Source organism: Felis catus, chromosome C1 (genome assembly GCF_018350175.1).
Source record: "Felis catus isolate Fca126 chromosome C1, F.catus_Fca126_mat1.0, whole genome shotgun sequence".
In the NCBI taxonomy this organism is placed as follows: Eukaryota; Metazoa; Chordata; class Mammalia; order Carnivora; family Felidae; genus Felis; species Felis catus.
This window is the reverse complement of record NC_058375.1, coordinates 175460662-175484922: the sequence shown is the minus strand read 5'-3', so window position 1 is coordinate 175484922 and position 24261 is coordinate 175460662. Positions and strand designations below refer to the sequence as shown.

At 35.5% G+C, this 24261-nt stretch overlaps 1 protein-coding gene across 18 annotated transcripts in view; it reads right to left on the bottom strand.

Moving 5' to 3' along the window:
- GULP1 (GULP PTB domain containing engulfment adaptor 1) overlaps positions 1-24261 on the bottom strand; it is a 275468-nt gene that overhangs the window by 47859 nt on the left and 203348 nt on the right. For all 18 annotated transcript variants that reach the window (XM_045034117.1, XM_045034119.1, XM_045034122.1 and 15 more), the window contains 2 exons: positions 7836-7907; positions 1691-1789 (listed from right to left, as the gene is read on the bottom strand). In XM_045034117.1, the coding sequence (XP_044890052.1) occupies positions 1691-1789; positions 7836-7907 (171 nt within the window). The remainder of the gene's footprint in view (positions 1-1690; positions 1790-7835; positions 7908-24261) is intronic.

Sequence of the window (24261 nt, the reverse complement as noted above, 5' to 3'; positions counted from 1 at the left end):
CCCTAACAAAACATCGCAGACTGCGTGGCCTAATCAACAGAGTTTTACTTTCTCACAGTTCTGGAGGCTGGAAGTCCAAGATCAAGGTGTTGGCAGGTCTGGTTTCTGCTGAAGCCTCTCTCAGTATGGGTTGCAGATAGCTGCCTTTTCACTGTGTCCTCACATGGCTTTTCCTCGGAGCTTGCATATCCCTGATGTCTCTTTTTCCTCTTACCAGGATACAGTCCTAGTGTGATTAAGGCCTCATTAAGACCTCATGTAACCATAATTACCTTAAAAAATTCTATCTCTAGGGGCGCCCTGGGTGGCTCAGTCAGTTAAGCATCCAACTTCGGCTCGGGTCATAATCTCACGGTCCATGGGTTTGAGACCCGCAGGTTCGAACCTGGCATCGGGCTCTGTGCTGACAGCTTGGAACCTGTAGCATGCTTCAGACTCTATGTCTCCGTCTCTCTGTGCTCCTGCCCGCTCATGCTCTCTCTCTCTCTGTCTCTCAAAAATAATAAATACACATTAAAAAAAAATTCTATCTCTAGAGGCACCTGGGTGGCTCAGTCCATTGGGTCTCTGACGTCAGCCCAGGTCATGATAGTCTCTGCTTGTGAGTTCCAGCCCCACATTAGGCTCTGTGCTGACAACTCAGAGCTGGAGCCTACTTCGGAGTCCATGTGTGTGTGTCTTTCTCACCCTCTCTCTCTGTCTCTCAAAAAAATGAATAAACATTAAAAAAATTTTTTTTTAATTCTATCTCCAAGCACAGTCACATTGGGGCTTAGGGCTTCAACATAGAAATTTTGGCTAAAAACAATTCAGTCCCTAACAAACCCATATTAATTAATGTGAAGACAGAATAGATTATATTGTATTCACAGGGGAAAGGGCTCTAAATATAAGAACTTTAAGTTTATGCTGTATTATGGGCTGAATTCTATTCCCCCAAAATTCATATGCTGCAGCCTTAGCCCCCCATATCTCATAATGTGCCTGTATTTGAAGAGAAGGTTTGAAAGTGGCGACTACATTAAAGTGAGCCCATTGGGATGGTCCTTTATCCAATCTGAATGGTATCCTAATAGGAAAAGGAAACTGGACACACACAGAGATACCAGGGGTGTGTGTGCACAGGTGACCACGTGAAGAGGCAGGAGGAAAGCAGCGATCTGCAAGCCAAGGAGAGAGGCCTCAGAGGAAACCAACACTGTGAGCTTAGTCTTGGATTTCCAGGCTCCAGAACTGTGAGAAAATAAGTTTCTGTTGTTTGAGCCACCACATCTGTGGTATTTTATCATGGCAGCCTTAGGAAACTAACACACACTGATTATGTCCACGGGCAATAAGAGGCAGTCCAAAACATTTTAATAAACAACACACAGCTTTTGTTTCCTTTCATACTCAGTGAACCACACTTCACACATCTCTTTCACAGCACACAAAGGAAAAGACACTGAAAACAAGACCAAACACTGTTAAATACGCTTCCATCCCAAACACAGGCTGAAGAACAGACCACTTTGGAAGCACTCCCAAAAGTTGTTTTTCCCCTTAAAAATCCTACAGAATTTTAAAATGTCATTAACTGAGGACTAACCAGTTCCAGTTGGTAAGCAATTTTAAATATTTATTGAAATAAGTACATAACTGCCATTAAGGAAAGATTGGAGGGCTTCTGACATTCAGAAAGAAGCCTTACCTTTGTTTTAGGTTCTAGAATTTTTACTCCATATATTGATATTTGCAGCTCAACTTTAGGAATTTTCTGGCCTTCAGACTTCTTGATATGTCTTGCAAACTACAAATGAAAAATTATTCAGAAAACTGTAATTCTGTTTCTATGGAGAATAAGCACAAAGTTTGTATTCAGTGTTGGACTTTCATTAAATAAATTATTACCCATTATAAAGTATTTTATAAACCCCGTATAGCTTGAAAATATTTCATAATCATAATAATCTACCATTACTAAAACTAAAATCAGATTGATATTGAATAACTTTTTAAGAACTTTTTTAATGTACTTCTTTCATTATATTTAAACAGTTATATTCATACAAATTAGTTAAGACAATGAAAACTCTGTGGGAAGATAAGCAAAGACTGATTTATTTTTCTGTGGATCTTGTTTTTTTTTTTTAAACTACCTTTAGAGAACTTGCAGTTCACCAGAGCTGGATATGCCACCTTTGTCATTTCCAGATACCTCATTTGGTATCCATCCTACCCAAACAAATCAATGAATGAAAAGAGACAGGTTACCATATTTAAATTGAAGCTATGAATTGAGGTAATTATCCCAGCTAAAAGACTGAGAACTAGATTCGGACTAGAATTATGAGCATCTTGAAAACCTAAATAGTTTCCTAATGCTTGCATGGTAGTATTTATTGTAACTTCTTGTTGAATTGGTAAGTATATGCAAATGCTAGTTAGGTTTTGTTATAAAATCAAAAAGAAAATCCCAATATTCATGCACTTTATAGGTGGAGTTTCTACCTCTCTCCCATCATTGCCAGATCTAATGATGGAAAAAATTACAGGAGCCCAGTTAAATTTAAATATTAAATGGTTAATTAAAAAAAAAAAACTTCTATTTTAGAATACACATCTACCCTCCACATATATGTGTGTGTATACACACACACGTAATTCATATATGGTAATTAGTGTAAGTATGTCCCATGCATTTTCTTGGACACACACTTACACTAAACAATTGTCTGTTGTTTATCTCAAGTTCAAAGTTTACTGAATGTCTTGATTTTGGCAATGCTGTTGGGAATGCTACTCTCTCACTACTCTCCTTCTTTCCACTCTCCTCCTACCTTTATTTTTCAAAACTGGAAAGAAACATTGAAAAAATAGGAGTTTTACTCCTCTTCTAGGGCTTAAAATTTTTTTCCCCTACTATTATAACATTTTTTTCAGCATATGGATCATCCTAACTTGACTCAAAATAGATTATATATGTAAGGCAGGGTGGGGCTTCAGTGCTCTTTTGTATGTCATATTTATTTGCATTGTGCATTTCTAATTTAGGACAGATGTGAATACACATGGTATAGTTCAGTCCTGGAGCACAGAGTGGTTAAAAGCTCCTTTTCTCTTTTCATGGCTTTGCACTGCCATCAGAGTATTATAATTAATGCATACATGAATGTCTTAAAGTGTCTGCCTAATAATATGGGAGGTGGGGGTGGGGGAGTACCATTTGTTTTATTTCATTTTGTGAGGTATAATTTTTTAGCTTGCTATCTGTCCTGTTCTATGAATGTAGGCAGTTCTTTTTTTGTATCCACAAGTCTTACATTGTGCACATGAATTTGACGAATTTGTGCCAAACCATTTTTTGTATGTCTTTAAGAGACATGTTTTGTTTCAGATCTTTAAAAATTATTCCAGCTCTCTCCCAAAGAAAGTAGATTAATTTTGTTTATTTTCCCTTCATAATCTCCTTCCTGCATTGGTATAATTAAAACAATTTGAGGGTTTTCACATATGAAGGCTTACAAAATAAGTCAGCCGCTTCTATCTCTGTGAAAGCCTCTGAACAAAGCCACTCCCATCTCGGGCTGCAGAAGGATGCTCAGCTGGCCTCCAAGGCGCAGCTCTTTTCCTGAAACAAGACAATGAGCCGTGGCTTTTGTGGCCTTTTCCACATCTAGACGCAACCATTCCTGTGACCTCTTTTACTTTTTCCCAAAGTCTATCACAGAGCAGCTACTAATATTAAACTTATCTACTGAGTGACTTCTTTTCTGCCAGGAAAAAGAAAGCACAACACATTTTCTGTATTTAAAAAACAAAACAAAACAAAACAAAAAGAAAAACCTCCCAGTGCTGTTTTCATGTATATCAAGGTTTATAATGGTCATTAGCTGTAATGGTTGCACAGATGTTGTAAACAATTATGTCTAAGGTTATATTTGCTCTATCGTTTTATATCTTAAACAGAATATAAATAGTCTCATTCCCGTCCTTTTTTTTCCTTCTGAAATCTAAGATTACTGTCTTATAGCTTACATGCCCCCTCTCACTCGAAGTCTGTTTTGCTGACAGATGTCTTAAATGTGTTGCAAAATATTTCTACTTTACATGTTGAAGACATGCTCATCATTCCTGCTTACATTACATTCTTTTGTCTCCCTATTTACTATGTGAATATTAATGTTTGAAAAGCCTTTTTGCAAATTCCTTTCCAGTTTTGCTTCAGTGGATTCATTTCTTGGTCATCTAATAGTGATCTACCACCAAAATTTGCCTATAATATTCCAATAAAAAATATTTAAAGGGGGTAAACCCTAAGCATCCTGAAAACAAACAAATGAAAACAAAACATAAATAAAACATCATAAAATGATGTAGGAAAATAAAGCATTTCTTGAAGTTCATAAAGTAGTTGGTTAAGTATATGTCACTAGTAAGTAGAACATTTCTTACAGTGAGCTCTACTGGCTTTCAATATAATCACACTATTTCTATGTATTTCTCAGAGGACTTTAAAAAAATGAATCTAAGTGTCCTGCTAAGGGAATACACATTATTAGGAAAGGAAACCAATGAATTTATTACTGTGTATCAAATATTCGGAGATACTATTTCTTGTTGTAACTCTTGTAAATTAATTTAATTAAGCATGTTCTAATGATTCTATGAGGAATCAGGTATGTATGTATGTATATAATTAAACTAAGCCCTAAACATTTTATTAATTAAATAACTGGTTATGAAGACAAAAATAGTGCTAAGCTACATAGAAAGAGTGACGTTGAATGGAAAAAGACCAAGATTAACAGAACTCAGCAGCAATTCCCAAGTCCGCCTTCCTTGAGGTAGCTTCATGTAATTTTAATTTATCTGTATTGAGGTAAGTTATCTCTCCTGTAAAACTGGGGTTCAGGAATGCTACTTCCCTGCTTATCTCCCAGGGAAACTAAGAAGTTTTGGATCTATGTATCAATTGTCATCCACATGTAAACATCATAAGCAGACTGTTTAAAAAATATATGGAGGGGGCGCCTGGGTGGCGCAGCCGGTTAAGCGTCCGACTTCAGCCAGGTCACGATCTCGCGGTCCGTGAGTTCGAGCCCCGTGTCGGGCTCTGGGCTGATGGCTCAGAGCCTGGAGCCTGTTTCCGATTCTGTGTCTCCCTCTCTCTCTGCCCCTCCCCCGTTCATGCTCTGTCTCTCTCTGTCCCCAAAATAAATAAACGTTGAAATAAAAAATTAAAAAAAAAAATATGGAGTCCTCTGACATTTGTACTAGTTGTATTGATAAAAATAAATAAAACACTATTAAAAATAAAATTCATTACAATAACAATACTATTAAATATGTAGAAGTTGAAAGGTTTTTACATTTTTTACATTTGATGACATTTTGGAAAATTTGGCAATTTCCTAAATCTTAGGCTAAAACATGATTAAGAAATAGAAATAGTTGAACATGTTTAAAAAATAGAAAATATGTTATTTTGGCCAATATGAAACCTGAAAGTAAAAACTTTAACACTTATAGAAATTATTTGATTTATGAAAAGTGTTTAAAGTATAAATACAAATTCTCTACAAAATGATAGAAAAGTAGTATGTAATAAAATCAAAATTTTTAAATTTTTCTCAAAAAATAAGTAGGCATAATTAAACATAAAAGCATGATAAAATACATTATTGAAAATATTCTAAGTATTCCATTTTATATTAATGCTAAATTTTAAGTTCCTGTCAGAAACCCGTACATAAAATATTGCAGTTTTGAAAACTGAGTGAATATAAATAAAATATTAACTTATGTGGCAAATAAAACAAAATACTGAACTATAATAGATAAAAAGGCAGCCAGAAATACACCTATTTAAGAAAAAGAAGCAGGAAATTAAAATGGGGGATGTGTACACAAAATATAGTTTATGAACAAATTTTTTGCTGTTGTTTTTAGTAGAACCATAGCACCACCTTCTGGCCATTTCTACATGACAACAGAATTAAAGAGGAGCCAGGGTTAGCCAGGGTCTACATTTCTAAAATAAATGTAAATACTCTTGAAGGCTTTGAATTGTAGCCTCTGACCTCTGACACCAAGAAATATATATATGTATATATATATATATATACATATATATATATAATAAAATTAAATAAAGAGCATTGTTTTAACCATTTTAATTTATTTAAAAATCATTACCCTTAAACACACTTTCCTGATGTACAAAATTTTTGCAATCAGCAGTGTAAAAATTGCTCATTAAATATTTATTTTGGAAGACACTTGAAAGGCAAAAATTATCATGTGAACATGCATTTTTAAACTATACTGCATACTTACTGTAAATCACATTCCTTTATTAACAGAGTACATTTCCAAATTTGAAATGACACAGAACTGCAAATAAATTCTCACAAAAATGTAGAAAAACTAGCCACTGTTTAAAAGCACTTCATTTCAAATACCTCTACATTTTATCTAGTCATGATGTAGTTGAATCTTTTTGGTTGGGGACCTGCGCTGACTGAATAAAGAACGTCCTAGATACAAAGACACATTAAGTATAAATTCTATTATTCTTCTATAAAAAAAATTCTGACTGTATTGAAGCTGGATTCATGACAAGTTTGCAATATTTTGAACATTTAAATAGAATCTTATCCTAAATGTTGTTCATAAACTGTGCAACCTTGTTAATCCTGTATTAGTGCTTAAAAGTACTGGCTAAACAGGGCAAGCTGAATTATTACCTAATGAGTGGTGGAAAGAAATGCTTGCCTAGTCCACTTTTTTACCAAATGGGACACATATCATCTTGGAACCTTTTAGCATATTTACTTGAAAGCATTAATAAATTATTTACATATACAATGGGTAGATGAAAGTATTATCCATTTTACTTTCTTCCCCCAGAATACATGCCATTCCGCTTTAACTTTTTCTCAATTTGAACACTCAGTAGATTCCAACTGAGAGGACATGTTCAATGAAAAATGACACTTTACGTCTATGACTTTGCCAGGCCCAATCAAAGGCCTAGCTCTCTTGTCAAATAACCGGATGATCTCTAAACTAATAAAGTTAGGGAAGGATTGTTTCCCAAAAAAATTGTGAGAGTAACTACAGAGAATAACAATACATTTTGTTAAAAAAAGTAGTGGTATGCTAGATTTTCTTAATGAGATAAAGATGAGAATTCTGTTGAAGGGGTTTTTCCCATCTTATTATCTCCATGAGAACACGGGGATAATTCTTTTGGGATGGGATATACTTAGAAAAACATGCTAAGATATGAGGCATCTTAATAGAAAATTTTCTCAGGAAATGTGATGGTGAGTATGGAGTTGCTTATTAAATATCTCCTCTGCTCTCTTGGTCTCACCAGTTCCCCATGTAATCAACTCCCAACTCTACACTTCCAGCTGGTGGATGTCACATCCTACCTATGAGACCCAGTTGTTATGCCATTACTAGTTTTCAAGTCAGGGCATGAGTCTACATTGTCCAAGCGAGATAAAGGCAAGCTACCAAAGGTCAACACATAGGGAATACTGCCACTTTGTTGTTGCTGAGTATGAGAAATTATGGAAAAATAGGAAGAATGTGCCACAGTCAGAAAATATATTGTGTATTCACATTTATTGTTAAATATATTTCCCTGATCTGGTGATATTTATTCAATAGCCCATTTTTTTTCTTTTTTCTTTCTTTCTTTTTTTTTTTTTACAATAGCCCATTTTTAAAAAGACAAAGCTATACCTGCCACAGAGCTATTCACGCTTTGAATATCCATCAGTCTACTGGTGACTTAAGACAGGATCAATACACTAGACACATATGTGGAGGGCTTGCCCTACCTTTAGCTTCCTCACAGCATCTCTTACAACTTCTGTTCCTTTAGGCTGCTCCACTTCTGTACTGCCAAGAAACTGAAAAGGGCCATTTGTCAAATACAGGCTTTATGACATCGTACATCATCAAATCATTTTGAACTATAACATGGCATAACAGTATACACATGGTATGGCAGAAATGCAAACCCAAATCTTAACTACACAGAGGAGTTATTAATTTATTTTATATGAAAATGTAAATATATTTACTTAACCATATCCAATTTCTTTTTTATTTTTATTTTTATTTTTGGGACAGAGAGAGACAGAGCATGAACGGGGGAGGGGCAGAGAGAGAGGGAGACACAGAATTGGAAACAGGCTCCAGGCTCTGAGCCATCAGCCCAGAGCCTGATGCGGGGCTCGAACTCACAGACTGCGAGATCGTGACCTGGCTGAAGTCGGACGCTTAACCGACTGCGCCACCCAGGCGCCCCTCCAATTTCTATTAATCAAAGATTTTTTAAAAACATATTCTCCTAAATATTTTATTTCAAGATATTTACTGGAAAGAAAACTAAAGCTACTTCATTTTAGAAGGATAAGAATAAAGTTGGCTTCAATATTTACAACTTAAAACACATTAATAATAAAAATTATTGACTTATCTGTAAATCCAAAGCATATAAATGCTTTTTATTTGTTACATGACTTTTTAATGTTTATTTATTTCTGAGAGAGAGAGAGAACGCACATGTGTGCAAGTGGGGAGGGAAAGAGAGCGAGGGAGACAGAGAGACAAATCAGGCTCTGAACTTATAGCAGAGAGCCCAATATGAGGTTTGAACCCATGAACCCTGAGATCATGACCTGAGCCAAAGCTCAACAGACTGAGCCACCCAAGTGCCCCTGTTACTTGATTTAAATGTCAATGGTATATTTTAAGATAGTAATAGGATTTCATACAGTTCATAATTTTACATTAACATTTTCTTTGTTTTTCAATTATGACACTCCTATATCATGAAAAAAAATACAAACTTTTTAACCTAATTACTTCATCCATCAGAGCTACAAGCTAAACTCCGTTAAAAAAAAAAAAAATTTGTATTATCAACAGTATTACTGAATTTTAAAATATCCCTGAAGGTTTTTAGTGAATACCTGACCTATTCCCCCACAAAAAGAAAACGTTTCATAATAATTACCACACTGTAATAAAATCTCTATGCTGGAGAGATATAAAACCCCCTAAACAGAAGTCCAATCTCATGAAATATGTAAGACTAATTAGAATTGAAATATGGATATTTTATTCTATAAAATATTTCTATGTAAATAGCAAATAATCATTGAATTCAGTAAGTGTATATAATTTCTCAGACTTTTTGTCACAGAGTACCAATTAAAACACTAGAGTGAATTATGAAATCATCACTTACATAAATCGACATGTGTATGTGTGTGTGTATACACACTTTACATCAAATGAGTAAGTAGAATCTTTTTATATGTTAAATCAAAGAATGCAAAGGAGCAATATAATAATGTCAGAGTATTTTTTTATTTCTTCCTTCATTCTTACAAAAGTAACAATAACAACTAAAAAACAAAAAATCAGAGTTTTGTTTTTCAAAATGGGCTCTCTGTATTACCGGCATAAGAATTACCCAGGGAGCAAGTTAAAATAGAATAACATAGATCCTTGGTCTAATAATTCAGCATCTTTAAGGCATTAGGAAGAAACATTATGGGGAAAGAAGTTTCAATTCTCAGAATCTATAAGGTATAACAGTTCCTTTTCCTTACATGCTCTAACTGTATCAAATAACTGCTACCATGGCCTAGATACAGTAGCATCAGGCACTTGGCTTGCCCAGCTGTGACCTCAAGTTGGTCAACCAGTCTTTCAAAAAAGACCAAAATAAATGAAGAAATTCTCAGCTTAAAAGGAATTGAAAGCTACTTCCAAGATTCGAGACACAGGCAAATCTATTCTTGACACCAATGGACCTGTCACATTTCTTCTGTTCCAGATCAGTGTATTCAACCTTGGCTGCGTGATAAAATCACATGGGAGCTTTAAACTTAGACCAGAGCCTAAAGAGTCTGATTTAATTGATCTGGGGCAGAGTCAGGGCATCTGTGCATTTTAAAGCTCCCCAGGTGTTTTTAATGTGTCACCAGGTTTGAAAAGCACTGTTTTAGATCCTCCAGAAGGGATAAAGGGTTCAAGTGACAGGAGGAGAGTTAACACAATAGGAGCTATTTAGTTCTGAGTTAATCCACCACCTGGGGTAAATTCCTGTCCTCATTCTCTCTGAATTTATCAAATCACTGAGAAATTCTCCATTAGTGAGTGGTGGAGAGTTTGCAAAAACAGTAAGGAAAGGTAGACTCTTTCTTGGTGATTCTTGAACTAGAAGGAAATGTCTGATGTGTCAATAACAGACTGTAAGAGTTACTGGAAATATTTATGGAAGAATATTCATTCCTCAGCAGAAATGCCATGACTCATAAGTATTATATGTAAATAGACCCACATGGGAAAATTATGGAAGAACTCCAAGTACATTCTAAATGAATTAACCTCTTGCAGGGCTCCAGGAACCTTTTCATATTTTGTCCCCCCCCCCCCCACCCCACACTGGCTTTAATTAAATCATCTGAGGAATGAAACACAGAGAGAAGCCTTGAATGATGGTAGAAACTGTGCAGACATCAAATATGGAGCTAACCACTTAATTTTTCTATGTAATGTTAGATAACCTAAATGGAAATAATTATAAAAATGAAAAATAGATCATGCCTTATTATATTTCCTGTATTTTTTAAGTTATAAAAGTCATGATACTCAGGTTAATTAAAGCATATTTATATGCATTTCATATGTCTATATAAAATATTTATAAAAATAACTCCTAAATATGATGCAGCATGCCAGAATAATGAACTCTAGGTTGGGATCTGAAGATGTTAGAAAAGTCACTTAATCTCTGATTAATTTGACTTTTGAAAAACCAGGATAGTGATTGTTCTTCTCTCCTTATAAAAGTTTTTAAAGATCAGTTGCAATGAGATTCAAAAACAAAAAACAGAACAAACAAAAAAACACACAATTCTGTAAACTGCAAAGTGTTTTATAATTATGGGGGATTTCCGTTTATTTATGACTGTATGGAGAAGACACTAAAATTTAGTGGATACTGTTGCTACCTGCTCAGCTCTCCTTTGATGGATTCATTTTATCAGTGCTGGGACCCATCCTCCAGCTTCCCCACACTTTGCTGGTAAAGGTTCACGGTCCAGATCTTCAGAGGATTCCCTTTGGGCAAGGAAGCCTCTTTGCCAATGCTGAGTTAGAAATGCCTGGGAGTTTTTTGCTTCCCCTCCAATATCACCACATTGATTAACCAATGACTCTTGTGGAAATACAAAGACCCAGCTCATTTGCTTGGAGGTCGGGTAAACCCTAAGAGTTAATTTTATCATGTGGAGCTTCCCTCAGAATCAGACTGAGGCCGGGGCTTCCCTTGGTGATGTACTCATCCTTGACTTCTTCCCTTTGTCTGTCCTGCTTCCCCACACTCTTACTGGTTGCTCCTGGGAGCACTCTCTTACTAAATCACTTGCACATAAGTCTTTGTCTCAGGATCTAATTCTTGAAGAAAATGACCTAAGACACTATTCAACACTTAAATGCTTACAGTTAGGAACACACAATCTAGTGCACAAACTCACAAATAACAAATGCTCTTGTTACACGCACTATCAAAAAGCTTGTATGTGGATTAGAGGTAGGTTTGGTTTTCATCTTTTTCCACTCTGCCCGGTGCCTGAAGGGTAAAAGAAATCTCACTGAAAGAACAAGTCTAAGCCAAAGTCTACATGTGGAATTTAAAGTCTGCTGGACCCCTTTCCCATCCTGTCTCCCAGGGCATTCACTTATAAACTTCAAGTAGGAGGATTCTTCCCCTAGGGAGTGTGGCCCAAGGGAGGGAGGGAGACAATCTTTGCCGACTATGGGGGTTTCCACAGATGGGCTACCTGGCCAACCACCAATTGACAAGCCCTGCCCATATACACAGAACTGCCAGTCAGCCTTTGAGTGCCTGAGCCTTCAAACCCAAAGCACACCAAGTATGTGCATATATTTGAGGAAAACCACTCACATGAAAACCGGGAGAAAAATAAAGACACAGGAACAAAAAAGCATAGAAAGGATTCGGAGAGAAAGCAGAGACAAAAAAGAGAGGACTAAAAACCTGAAACCCATATAAATATGTTGCATCCAAGATAAAAACAGGATAGTATATAAAGCAACACTGACAGAATAAAAAAGAGCTCATGGAAATTAAAAACGTGATGCAGGCAATTTAATTGTTGGGTGCTTGTTATTTATCAAGTACTATTTGGGGGAACTGGGGATACAGTAGACAGCAAAGCAAATTTCCCACCCTTATGAATCCCAAACTCTAGTGGAGAGAGCCAAACATAAAGAATATAATACGCACAGAAGAGTTGAAAGTGGTTGCTTTAGTGAGTGAGACCTGGGAGAGGAGCTGGGGAACATTTTGCTTTTTTCACTATAAGCATCAGAGAGACACTCAACTGTTTAAAATGGACACAGATAACTTTGATAAAATAAAAATTAAACTAAGCACCCAAATGTTAATGTTCCACATATTCATTTATTCCTCTAGAAATATATATTTAACTATTTACTATTAGTCTAGCGTTTACTAAAAGTTGGGAAGAGGGGAAAAATATCCCTGTTCTAATAGAGTTTACATCCTAGTAAATATGTATGTGTGCATATAAATATGTATGAATGCATGTGTGTGTGTGTGTGTGTGTGTGTGCGTGTGATTTCTGTCTATCTAATTTCTGTGTTTATATCTAGATTACAGACAGATTTATAATATATTTTAGATGGCAACACAATAACACAGACAGACTGGGTAGTGTGAATAATATTTAAGATTGTGTGATCAGGAGAGTCCTCTCTAAAATGGTGACATTTTGATAGAGACCTGAATGAAAGGATGAAATGAAACATGCAAACACACTGAGGTTGAAATGCCTTTGATGTGTTAGGTAGAGAAGCACACTTCGTGGCTGGGTATATAGAGTGGAGTTTGGGGAAGCAGAATTCTGGGTAGTAGGTATAGATCACTGGGGCCTCACAGGAATTGAGAGAGTGAAGTTCCAGAATCGTGGGTCCCCAGGCAGCTGCTGTGGTTCAGAGGCAGATGAAAGAGTGTAATGCTGCCACTGGGAATAAGATAAGTGTTCAGGGAAAGGCCAAAGGGAATCAGAAATTTTTTAATCATTAATATTACTATTAGGGTTGTCAGATTAGCAAATACAATTATAGATACTGCTGTTGCTGGGAATATAAAACGGTACAGCTACTCAGGTCAATAGTTTGGTAGTTTCTTTTAGAATTAAACATGTACTTACCATGGGATAGATACAGCATCTGCACTTTTGGCTACTTATTCCAAAGAAATGAAAACTTACATTCATGTAAATATTTTGTGCACGGGAACACCTGTGTGGCTCAGTCAGTTAAGTATCCGACTTTGGCTCAGGTTATGATCTTTGAGCTCATGTTGGGCTCTGTGCTGACAGCTCAGAGCCTGAAGCCTGCTTCAGATTCTGTGTCTCCCTCTCTCTCTGTCCCGCCCCTGCTCGCGCTCTGTCTCTCTCTCCCTCTCTCAAAAATAAACATTTAAGAAATTAAATAAATAAATATTTTGTGCACTGATGTTTAAAGTAGATCTATTTGTAACAGCCAAACATTGGAAATGACCCAAATGTCCTTCAGTGAGTTAACAAACTGTGTTACATTTATACCATGGAATACCACTCAGCAATAAAAATGTATGAATTACTGATACACACAACAACTTGGATAGACCTCAAGGGAATTATGCTGAATGAAACAATCTCAAAATGTTTTCCAGTTAGATATTTACCTAAGTGAAAAACACAGATTTTTTTTTTAGCATTCTGAGTAAAAATAACTGCTTTTCTGTTTTAGCAACTTTATGTTTTAGCTCCTCCATGTGGTAAAAAAAATGATGAGAGTATAAGTATCAGACTGATTTTGCTTTATACATATAGATTCAAAGTATCATTCTTCAGTGTGGCAAAGAGCAAGACAGAGATTGGACGCAAGTGGTAATGGTTGGAGGCATTTTTTCTTTAAGTATTTAAATTATTTACTTTTATTCATAGTCACAAATAGACAACATTAATCTCAGTTCATTATTATTATTATTTTTTAGGAAAGATCAGGCATTAGACCTTACATAAGTGCCTGTCTTCCACAATTGTGTGCTTGTGCTTTGAAACTCTACAACAAAATATTTCCATTTAATTATGAATACACATTGATAATTTAATACTAATGCACGTTCACTACAGGGAATTTAGAAACTACAGAAAAATATATCAATGCAATAAGCATCAACTTTTATCTCATAACCAAGAGGTAATATTATTGAAAATATGGTATGTTATCTTTCAAATTCATGTTACAATGACAGTAGTAAGCAGATTAGACAAACATGAAAACAAAAAAAGGGGCACCTGGGTGGCTCAGTCGGTTAAACATCCGACTTCGGCTCAGGTCATGATCTCATGGTTTGTGAGTTCGAGCCCTGCATCGGGCTCTGTGCTGACAGCTTGGAGCCTGGGGCCTGCTTCGGATTCTGTCTCCTCTCTCTCTCTCTGCCCCTCCCCTGCTTGCTTTCTCTCTCTCTCTCTCCCTCTCTCTCTCTCTCTCTCTCAAAAACTAAACATTTAAAAAATTAAAAAAAAAGAAAACAAAAAAAACTTTTAAATTACTATATATGACTGGTTTATTTATTTATTGGGCATTATTGTGTACGTGTGCATTTAAATTTTGACTACGAGCTGAGTTATTAAAAGAGTTGAGATTAAAACATTAAATATTACTAAGTTATATGGACAGATAAGAAAGACATAAAACACAAAAGGGGCATTTAGAATATATCAGACTGTAGAGAAGTCAGATGATCTAAAAATGTTTTATGTATTCTTAGTCTATATATTGAAAGGTATGGCTACATGGCATGTATCTTCCACAAACTATAAAATATCTTTAAAAACGTTTCTATAAATACTTTGACAAATACAAAGCACATTTTTGAAAATATAAAGCTAATTGTTCTTTCCCATATAACATCTCTCTGTTCAATGCATTTGGATACTTAGATATACTCACAAAAAGTATTTTAAAAACAAAATTAAAAACAACTTTGTTGAAATTAAAAACAAAAATGTCATCGAACTATTATATACAAAATATTTATAGACTTCTTACATTAAAATGCTATGAAGATATTTCATATTTGGCTTAATTTCCAAAAGTCTCACAACTATTTTTTAATTAAATAAAATGATATAGACCTCTCTTTTAAACTAATCTCAAGTGATGTCTGTATTCATTTCTTCCAGTTCATTCATTGTATTCCATTATACCTACAATAAGCATTTTGCAAAAATGTGTGAAAGTTTGAGGACTGCATCTTCATTTTCAAATATTATTTGTAGTTGGTTTTTTTCATGTGAAAACTTCAGTTTTATGACTTGCTTTTTTACCAGTAGAGAGCAGTGTTGCACACCACAGATTCATTTATAATATGTTTTACTTGCTTCCCCAAATGTTTTTAAGATCACTCTATGAATAATGCAGGTTTTTTTAAAATGTTAGATAAGTAACACTTGAAATAATTAACTAAAGAGTTATAAATCTAATTGCTATGAAATTTGACACTATTTAACATATGAAAGAGCTAATTTATAACAAAAATATATGAAATACATGTTTTATATCAAATTCAAAATATGCCCATTTTATATAGATAATATGTTCTCTATATAACTATTTTAAAATATTGAGGGAAAATAATGTCTACTTCTTACATCATGAAATATTTGTCTAACATTAAGGTTAATAAATAATTGGTGGATAATGACCAATGGATATTCTAAACGTAGAAAAAATAAATGGGCATGTCTCTATCTTTATAACCAAGGTTGCAGAGTTTCAAAGGGATAGGGTTAATTTTCTTGGCCTTAACGTGACTGGATATGTGTAAAAGAAATACCAAAAGCCAAACAAACAAACAAACAAACAAACAAACAAAAAACAGTATTTAAACCTTCTAGCTACTCAACTGCACCCAGGAGATAAGCCACAGGAGTAAGCCAATCTAATTTTATATTCGTTATTTGGCTGACTGGCCATGTCACCGTGCCAAGCAATGCAAGAAAAAAAATTTTTTTAAAGCACATCATAACAGTCAATTGCTAACAAAAGGTCAGAATCAATCAGATTTAAACCTATTACTTAATCACCAAAACCATAATCCTGAAAAAAAATTAAAATAGATCCACCAAAAAAGAAAGGTCATCCTGTAAACTAAATACTCTGAAGGTTGTCCTTTAAAGGAGAGCCAGGAAATTTATACACACACACACACACACACACACACACACACATATCTGATTTGATCTTGGGTTTCTCATTTTATTGTAGCAACTTTCTATTAAATTACATCTGTTCTTCTTTTATGTGGTACATTTTCATAGGCTTTTGCTTTTAAAATAAGAGTTCTAAGTTGAAGCCAAAACAAACCTACTGGGTACAACAAGAAAGTGTGCTCATCGTCAGTGTCCGAGGGTTTCCCAAATTGAACTTGGAATCGCATGGGCACAAGGAGCAGCATTGAATTTTTGTCCTGTCCCAGAGGCTCCTCCCCTGTCAAACTTCCTTCATATCTAAGAAATGAGACAGGGAAAGTGAAGGACAGGGCATTCACTTGTATTTTGTTATAAACGGAAGTATTACAGGTGCACCTGGGTGGCATAGTGGGTTAAGCGTCTGACTTTGGCTCAAGTCATGATCTCACGGCTTGAGGGTTCAAGTCCTGCGTTGGGCTCTGTGCTGACAGCTCAGAAGCCTGGAACCTGCTTCAGATTCTGTGTCTCCGTCTCTCTGCCCCTCCCCCACTCGCGCGCCTGCGTGTGTGCGCGCGCGCGAGCGCTTTCTCTCTCTCTCAAAAATAAACATTAAAAAATTATAAACAAGCAAAAAGCAAATATTACAAAAATAAACCAATTTATACAGAGAACCAAAAGCATGGGCTTTGGAGCCAGACAGACTTCACAATCTATTTTCTTATTAAGATCCACTCTAATGTGGACTGGACTGTGTGTGGTTGTGGACTGTTGAGATATTATCATTCCACTCCCATTATTTTAGAGATGTGAAACTGAGGACCAGGAAATTGAAGGGCAGGGCAGGAAGGTCTCAAGGTCAGGAAGCTTGTTAGGTAGCAGAGATGGGGCTAGGATTCCAGCCATTCTAATTTTCAGACACATACTCTCTACTTTTGCTACCTTAAATAAGACAGAAATAGAATGAAAGATAATATAGTACACTGGGTATATATTACTCGTTTATGCCACATCCATTTGGCTAATTAAAATTTATGTTATATGTTCTTTCTACTGTGAAATACGCTTCAAATCTAAAGGAGTCAAAAGAATATTTGAGGTAACCTGAATTTCCAATATCATTTATTTCCTGAGACGCTCAGAGCCTCAGTTTGGTCATTCATAAAATGGGGATAAACTCAGTGTTTGTGTAAGAATTAAATGAGGTAATGCAACCAGTGACTGGCACAGAGTGAATATGCACTGAATTTATGCTTAGAAATGAAAATAAAATAGCAAAATGGCCACAACAAGCAAATATAAAGAGTCAACCCACTCACAATGGGCTATGAAGCAAGAAAAAAAAAACTGTTTTAAATCACTCGTATTTGCGGTTTGGTTCTTGAAGCTGCTACATACAATTCTTAGCAGAGCATAAACAGGTGTATCTTTTTTCTAAAAAAAATTCGGGGTTATTTTCAAACATTTGTTCTTCTTCATTCTTACTGTAATTTAATTTAATTGTAATTTTCATTGCAATTTAATCAATTATATAAAACTTGAGACAAGTGTGATTTTTAAAGTATCTATACATGATATGCCTGTTTGTGGATGCTTTATTGGTAAGTGTTTACACTGTTTTCAGGAAGGCGAAGTATTTTTCTTGCTAAATATATTCCTAGTTGCTTTATAGTTTTGGGTAAAAAAGGTTTTTAAAATTGAATTTTTTAACAAGTTATTGTTACTATAAGAAATACCCTGTATCCAGTCAGTTTACCAAATTATCTTCTTAAGCACAGTTTTATTTACTTATTTTTTTAATTTGAGTGTACTGGAATATAATTACCAATAAAGAGAAATACATTTCCTTTTCTTTCTCAATATTGTTACCAATTATGTCTTTTCCCTTGCTTATAAAAAAATATAGAGTAACAGTGGTAGTAAGTATTCATTTCTTATTCTTAATCTTCATGGAACTTACTTAAGCTTTTGGCAATATATTACACTCCTTATTATTCTACTTCAGGTTTAAACTTTGACCAAGTAATTGCCCCAGGTCTGCTTGTGTCCCTGAACTCTTTCCAGAAAGAATATATTTATCTGGAAAAGCCCCTAGTACTTCAAGAATCCTCATGTCTTTCCTGAGCTAAATTTATCTCTTTCTCTCCCTTTTGGGGGGGAAAAAGCTTTAAAAGCTGTAGTACCCCTCCTATCTTGGGGAATAGTGTTCCCAATCCTTCCCCTCTAAACAACTGTATTGTTATTATTATCATTATCATTTCTATATCCTAAACCATTTCAAAAATATTTGTTGTGCATCATCTATATGTCAGGTACTGTTCTAGAGCAGGAGCACAGCAGTGAACAAAACGGACCACTACCCCTGACCTAGTAAAGGCTATGCCCTTATTTGCAATGATCAGAGAGGGTGCCTGGGTTTTCCCAAAGGTCCTTTCATTCCACTCTCCCTAGAGCACCATTATTTGAGTGCGATCAAAATAGACCGCAACAAGAAATCTTCCAAATATACGGTAACTATTCCAGTGGAGTTTTCTGGCTGTGAGTGACCAGTTTGCTTTAAAATCTTAAGCCATTTTGGAGAAGACCTCATCCCAAGCTGTGCGCAGAACTTCTCCTTCACACTTGAATATCACAGAAAATGACTTATCACATTAGGAGATCTTACTACTCAAATTGCTGTCCTCATTTCTTTAGAAAGGGAAGAAAATCTACTTTTCCGATCTTGATAGGTTGTGCATAGTTCTTCTGCATGAAAAATGAGTGTGTGCTAACGGCACTCCTGAAATGCAGATGTATTTATTTCTTTTATCAGACTTTCTGTCAATGATTAATATGGCCTGGTTAATTTTGCGAGGCCCTTCTGTGTGCAGAACTTTCATTAGTGTGCTATACTTGTCTAAGCAAAGACTGGATCCTGCGCCCTGGGGTTTTATCTCCTAGATGTAAAGAGTCAAACACATGCAAGGAAAGACCAAACAAAACAAACAAACAAAAGAGAAAAAACAAACCAAACAACAAACAAAACTCTGAGATCTGGAACAGATTGAAACAAGCTTAATGTCAGTGATTATGAATGTACTGTTCTCTTCATTTTCATCAGGTCCCCCCAGAAGCACTAGTGAGAGCAAACCTTCTTCTATTGAACAGCGGCTTATGGAAGATCTGCTATATGTCCGGTACCTGGATACAGTGATGAACAGAAAACTCAAAGATCTCTGTGGAGGTGGTTTGGTGGAATCATGCTAAGGGGTTTGAGTCGGGAACATAAGGTTTGAATTCTGACCCTACCGCTTGATAGGTCTATGAATCTTAACATTGCGGGACAGCAGCTTCTTCTCTTGTAAAATGTAGATAAATATCCCTATACTTATAAGCGGGTTGTGTGCAAAACTTGCATGCTTCAAGTGCCTGACACATAGTGGACATTCAAGAAATATTTGCTTGCATTTGATAACTGCTACTAAGTGATGCACAGGTGTTTATTTGGTTCTAGACCCTAGAATAATGCTAGGAAAACAGGATTTGTGACTCTGATTCTTTTCAACAGGCTCAGGGTTGTTTTTTGGGTTTTGTTTTTTGTTTTTTGGTTTTTTTATACTTTTATAGATTCAACATAAGTCTATGAACAGGGCTTAGACAAATCTTCTGGGAACTGGTGACTCTAATTAAGTGAAAGAGGAGGAAACACAGAGGCAGGAAGCACCCAACAAGGGCAGGGTCCTGGCAATTCCTACAGTGGAGCAAAGGAGGAAGCGGGTCACTGCTTTTCCGTGATCAGTGGAGTCCACCTACATTAAGGAGTCTGCCTTGCAATCAGATGCTGATATGAGGACATAATGCTGTTTCGCGTTACTTGCTAACAGCCTAATTCTTTCCTTACCGATTATAAAAATCAACAGCTATTCTGTTTCCACTACCACAACTCATTCTTCACGCTCTTGGTACCGTTAGGCCAATCCTGTGTACTTCCAACTTCAATTTGATAATTTTGTTTACTTTTTTTAAGTCCATGGCTTTTTTTTCTTTTTAAAAACAACTTTATTTAGATTTTTTTCTTGATACTTGAAACCAATTATCACTAACTTGCACCACTTAGTCTTCACTGTAATGCTTAATTGGCTTTGTTTCAATTCTGCTATATGCGGATTTTATTTGATTTTCTTTGGCCTTTTAAAAAAAAATCAATCATCCCATATTCTTGAGCAGCTTTTGAGAGCATTTTTCAGCTGCCCTTTGAAAGTTCTAATCCTGGTATTAACACAGACCTTTATGTCCTTATTGGACTACTTCTAAAAATTTAATGACCTCATTAGTGACTATAATTCCAGATTATATATAAAAAAACCTTCCATTTATACATACAGAATCATATTGCAATATATTACTTGTATCAAAAAGAATTACACATTCCTATTTCCCATGATACATTTGAGTAATACATCAAATACTTAAACTTGCTATTTTTAGACTGCTGAACTGGTATTTCAGATGAACCTCAACTTCATATGCACTTTATTATTAATGTGACTAAAGTTTAAAGTAACCTACTTATTTTTAACAGATTCTTAAACATTTGTGACATGCCAATTCAATCCTCGCCCATCAGGCTTAATATAAAATACATACACTGACTCGGTCCTATGATTAAGTTGTTTCCATTTAAATGTGATACATGCTATTAAAATGCACAAATAAGTATGGGCAAGGACATGAAACTGTTAGAATCAGGGTACTCATCTGTCTCTCATTTCAGGGCTAATTAAGTATAAATTTCAATATTATATATGTCTACAGAAATATGGATGCTGCTACAAGTAGGAATTAGGACACAATGGCATTTTCTCTTTGCTCCATAATTTACAGTCTGTTACCAAACATTCAAGTTGAAACAAGTGTATAAACCCAGGGAGCTTCACTCTGTAAAACCATAATAAACATCATAATGGAATTTTACTAAAGATTCTGAGAATTACTGCCATTTTAACATGGTTAATTCTTTATCTGAAGGTAGACAACAGTTCATACAGCCCAGAGCTTGGGGAGGGCCGTTATTAAGTCCTTGATGACATCTCGTCGGAGCTAGAGGAACTTCAGTCACTAGAATCCCATCTGTCAAGCTTTGCCTAGAGAAATCCTGTGAGCGGCCCGCAGGAAGGAATGCAAAGTGGATGGATGATAGGGAAAATGCCAGGAGAAGGGCAAGTAACTCACTCTTATTCTCTCAGTCTTGTGAGCCTCTCTGCAGACAGTACTTTTGGCTTGCTGCTATCAAAACACTTCCTGGAAGAGGCAAGAAGCTCAGGTGGTGGATGATTCTTCTCCACTTGGAGTGAACGTTCAGTTTGTTATTAGGATAGCGAACTTCCCAACTTACCATATACATCATTTATAAAATACAAATCCTCATGTAAATACATACCAAAGTCAAGAAGCTTTATTCCTCAAAAATTGACTGTTTACTGAACGACAAGATCAAACTATTCTGCAGAATGACAAAGTGCTTAAGAAGAATCTATAGACTCATGGAGATTAAGATTTTATCTTAGCTCTACTGTTACTAAGTGCTTTGGTCAATGTATTTTTACATCCCCAAGTCTGTTAGTCTTTATAAAAAAAGTGGTGGTGATATTTCTATATAAAGTCATTCAGAGAACTGCTTAAGATAATGAGACAATACCATTTAATACAGTACTTCTTATTTAATAATTTAGTATTCGATAGATTTGTCTCACTTAATCAAGTAAGAGAACTAAAACTCTTTTATAATTAAAGCCAAAGAATCTCCTTGAAATTAAAATTTTCCATATGATCCAAGTATATTATAAAAAATACCAATGATCAATTAGTTTCTGGCTTTTTCTTCTACTTTGAAACTATATAAATAGAAGTGAAAAGGAAAAGGTATTCATCATACTAATTCCCCCAATGATTTTAATGTTCCATTATGATTCCAGGGATTTAATAAGTGGGGATCTGAAATTAAAAAGGGACTATGAAATGTATGCATATGTTAGCAATTATACCCATGACACTATAGTTCAAATAAAAACCACAAGAAAGGATTGGATAAGTAAGGTACTATTTATCAAATGTTACAGATTAAAATTTGTAGGAAACATTGCATTAAAACTTCATTAGGTGCTAAGTATATTGCATGTGATCTTTTCCCAGAAACTTTTTTTCTAAATCTAATAAAGTAAACAATTTGGTAAGTTAGGATAATTATATCTGCTGTTAAATTAAGTACTGTATGTGTACCATGTAAGTGTGTGGTGGTCTCATTAATGAGGTCATGCAGTTGGTCAATCATATGGTACAAAAGAAGTTAGTCTGAAGTCACCTCAGAAGCAACACTGGTTCAGTGACTCTAAATTGGTTAAAGTCTGAAACTTAATCCCGTTAAATGATCCAGTTTATGAAGGTCAAGGCACAAGCATTCAGGACATATATCATACAAATGACATCGATGTCTACATTTTATATGTTCTAAGTTCAATATATAGATGTATTGATTTGGAGCCAAATATTTAACATACTGATTATAATTTTCTTTTTTTTTTATTTTTTTTAACGTTTATTTATTTTTGAGACAGAGAGAGACAGAGCATGAACAGGGGAGGGGCAGAGAAAGACGGAGACACAGAATCAGAAGCAGGCTCCAGACTCTGAGCCATCAGCACAGAGCCCAACGCGGGGCTCAAACCCACGGACCACGAGATCGTGACCTGAGCTGAAGTCGGACGCTTAACCAACTGAGCCACCCAGGCGCCCCCTATAATTTTCTATATGAATAGAATTGTATGCTGATAATTCCAGTTAGCTTAGAATAGCACATATGCACCCAATGGGTGAATCAGGTACAGGCCATATCCAAAGATTTGGCATGCTACGTCTATTTGTTTGAGAATATTTATTGACAGCAAGATAACTATCTCACAAGAGCATCTGTTCCTACAGTGATCATTCTGTATATTATAATATTCTTCTTTGTATGGAGCTATTTTGAGGACAATGACAATGAAGCAGAAGCTAGAATACTTAAAGAATGAAGGACTGACCTGGGGACTGTAGATGACTTCAAACAGAAGAGGATAACTGGCACAGTTTGATAATGTAAGACTCAAAACTAGGAGATTTTAGGGAGAAAGAAGAGAGAAGGCCAGTCAATTGACCTGCCAGGCCAGGTGTTCTGGGGAGAGCTGTGTGCAGAAAACATTCAGCACTTGCAGAAAGTGTTCAAGGCTGGGAAGGGCAACTGGATTTAGTGTCTTCAGAAGAGAACTGGTTTTCCTTGGAGAAAGAAGCAGCAAAGTTCAGAGGAGAGGTGGAAGATACAGAGGTGATTGATCAAAGGTGACGATTGATCTTGGGTTCCCAGGGACGTAGTTCCTTCTTCAAAACAAAACAAAACCACAGTGTTTTCTTTTCACTGATTTAAAAATCATTCCAGTATGTCCCCAAATGTGTTTAAAGTGGCTTATGAAGAGTCATAAAAGAGAGGAAGATAAAATAAAATAGAAAAATGAAGCAAAAGGAAAATAAAAGCAAGAATATAGAGCAGAAATAGGTTTGTAGTCAAAAGCCATGGAATCCTATAAATTTGCTAGAGGTAAGTCATAAACTAGGCTACAAGTTCTTCAGCAGCAGCACAAAGAAACACAACCCCTTAACTATATGATTAACAGCTGACAAGGTAAAATAAAGTGCTTCATAAACATGATAGGACCTTGACATGCAAGTGAATTAATATGTGATTTCATTGGCTAAAATGTTTGACAGTTTGTTAAATTTCAAATAGCCCACTAGATATTTGTTTTATTTTTACAGTAACTACAAATATGAAAACCAGCTTCACAGTTATTATTGACTTTATTTCAACCTATCATATGCTCTGCTATTTTCAAGTACTTTGGAGAAATACTTGTCACGCTCAATCAAAATGGGATCAAACATTAGC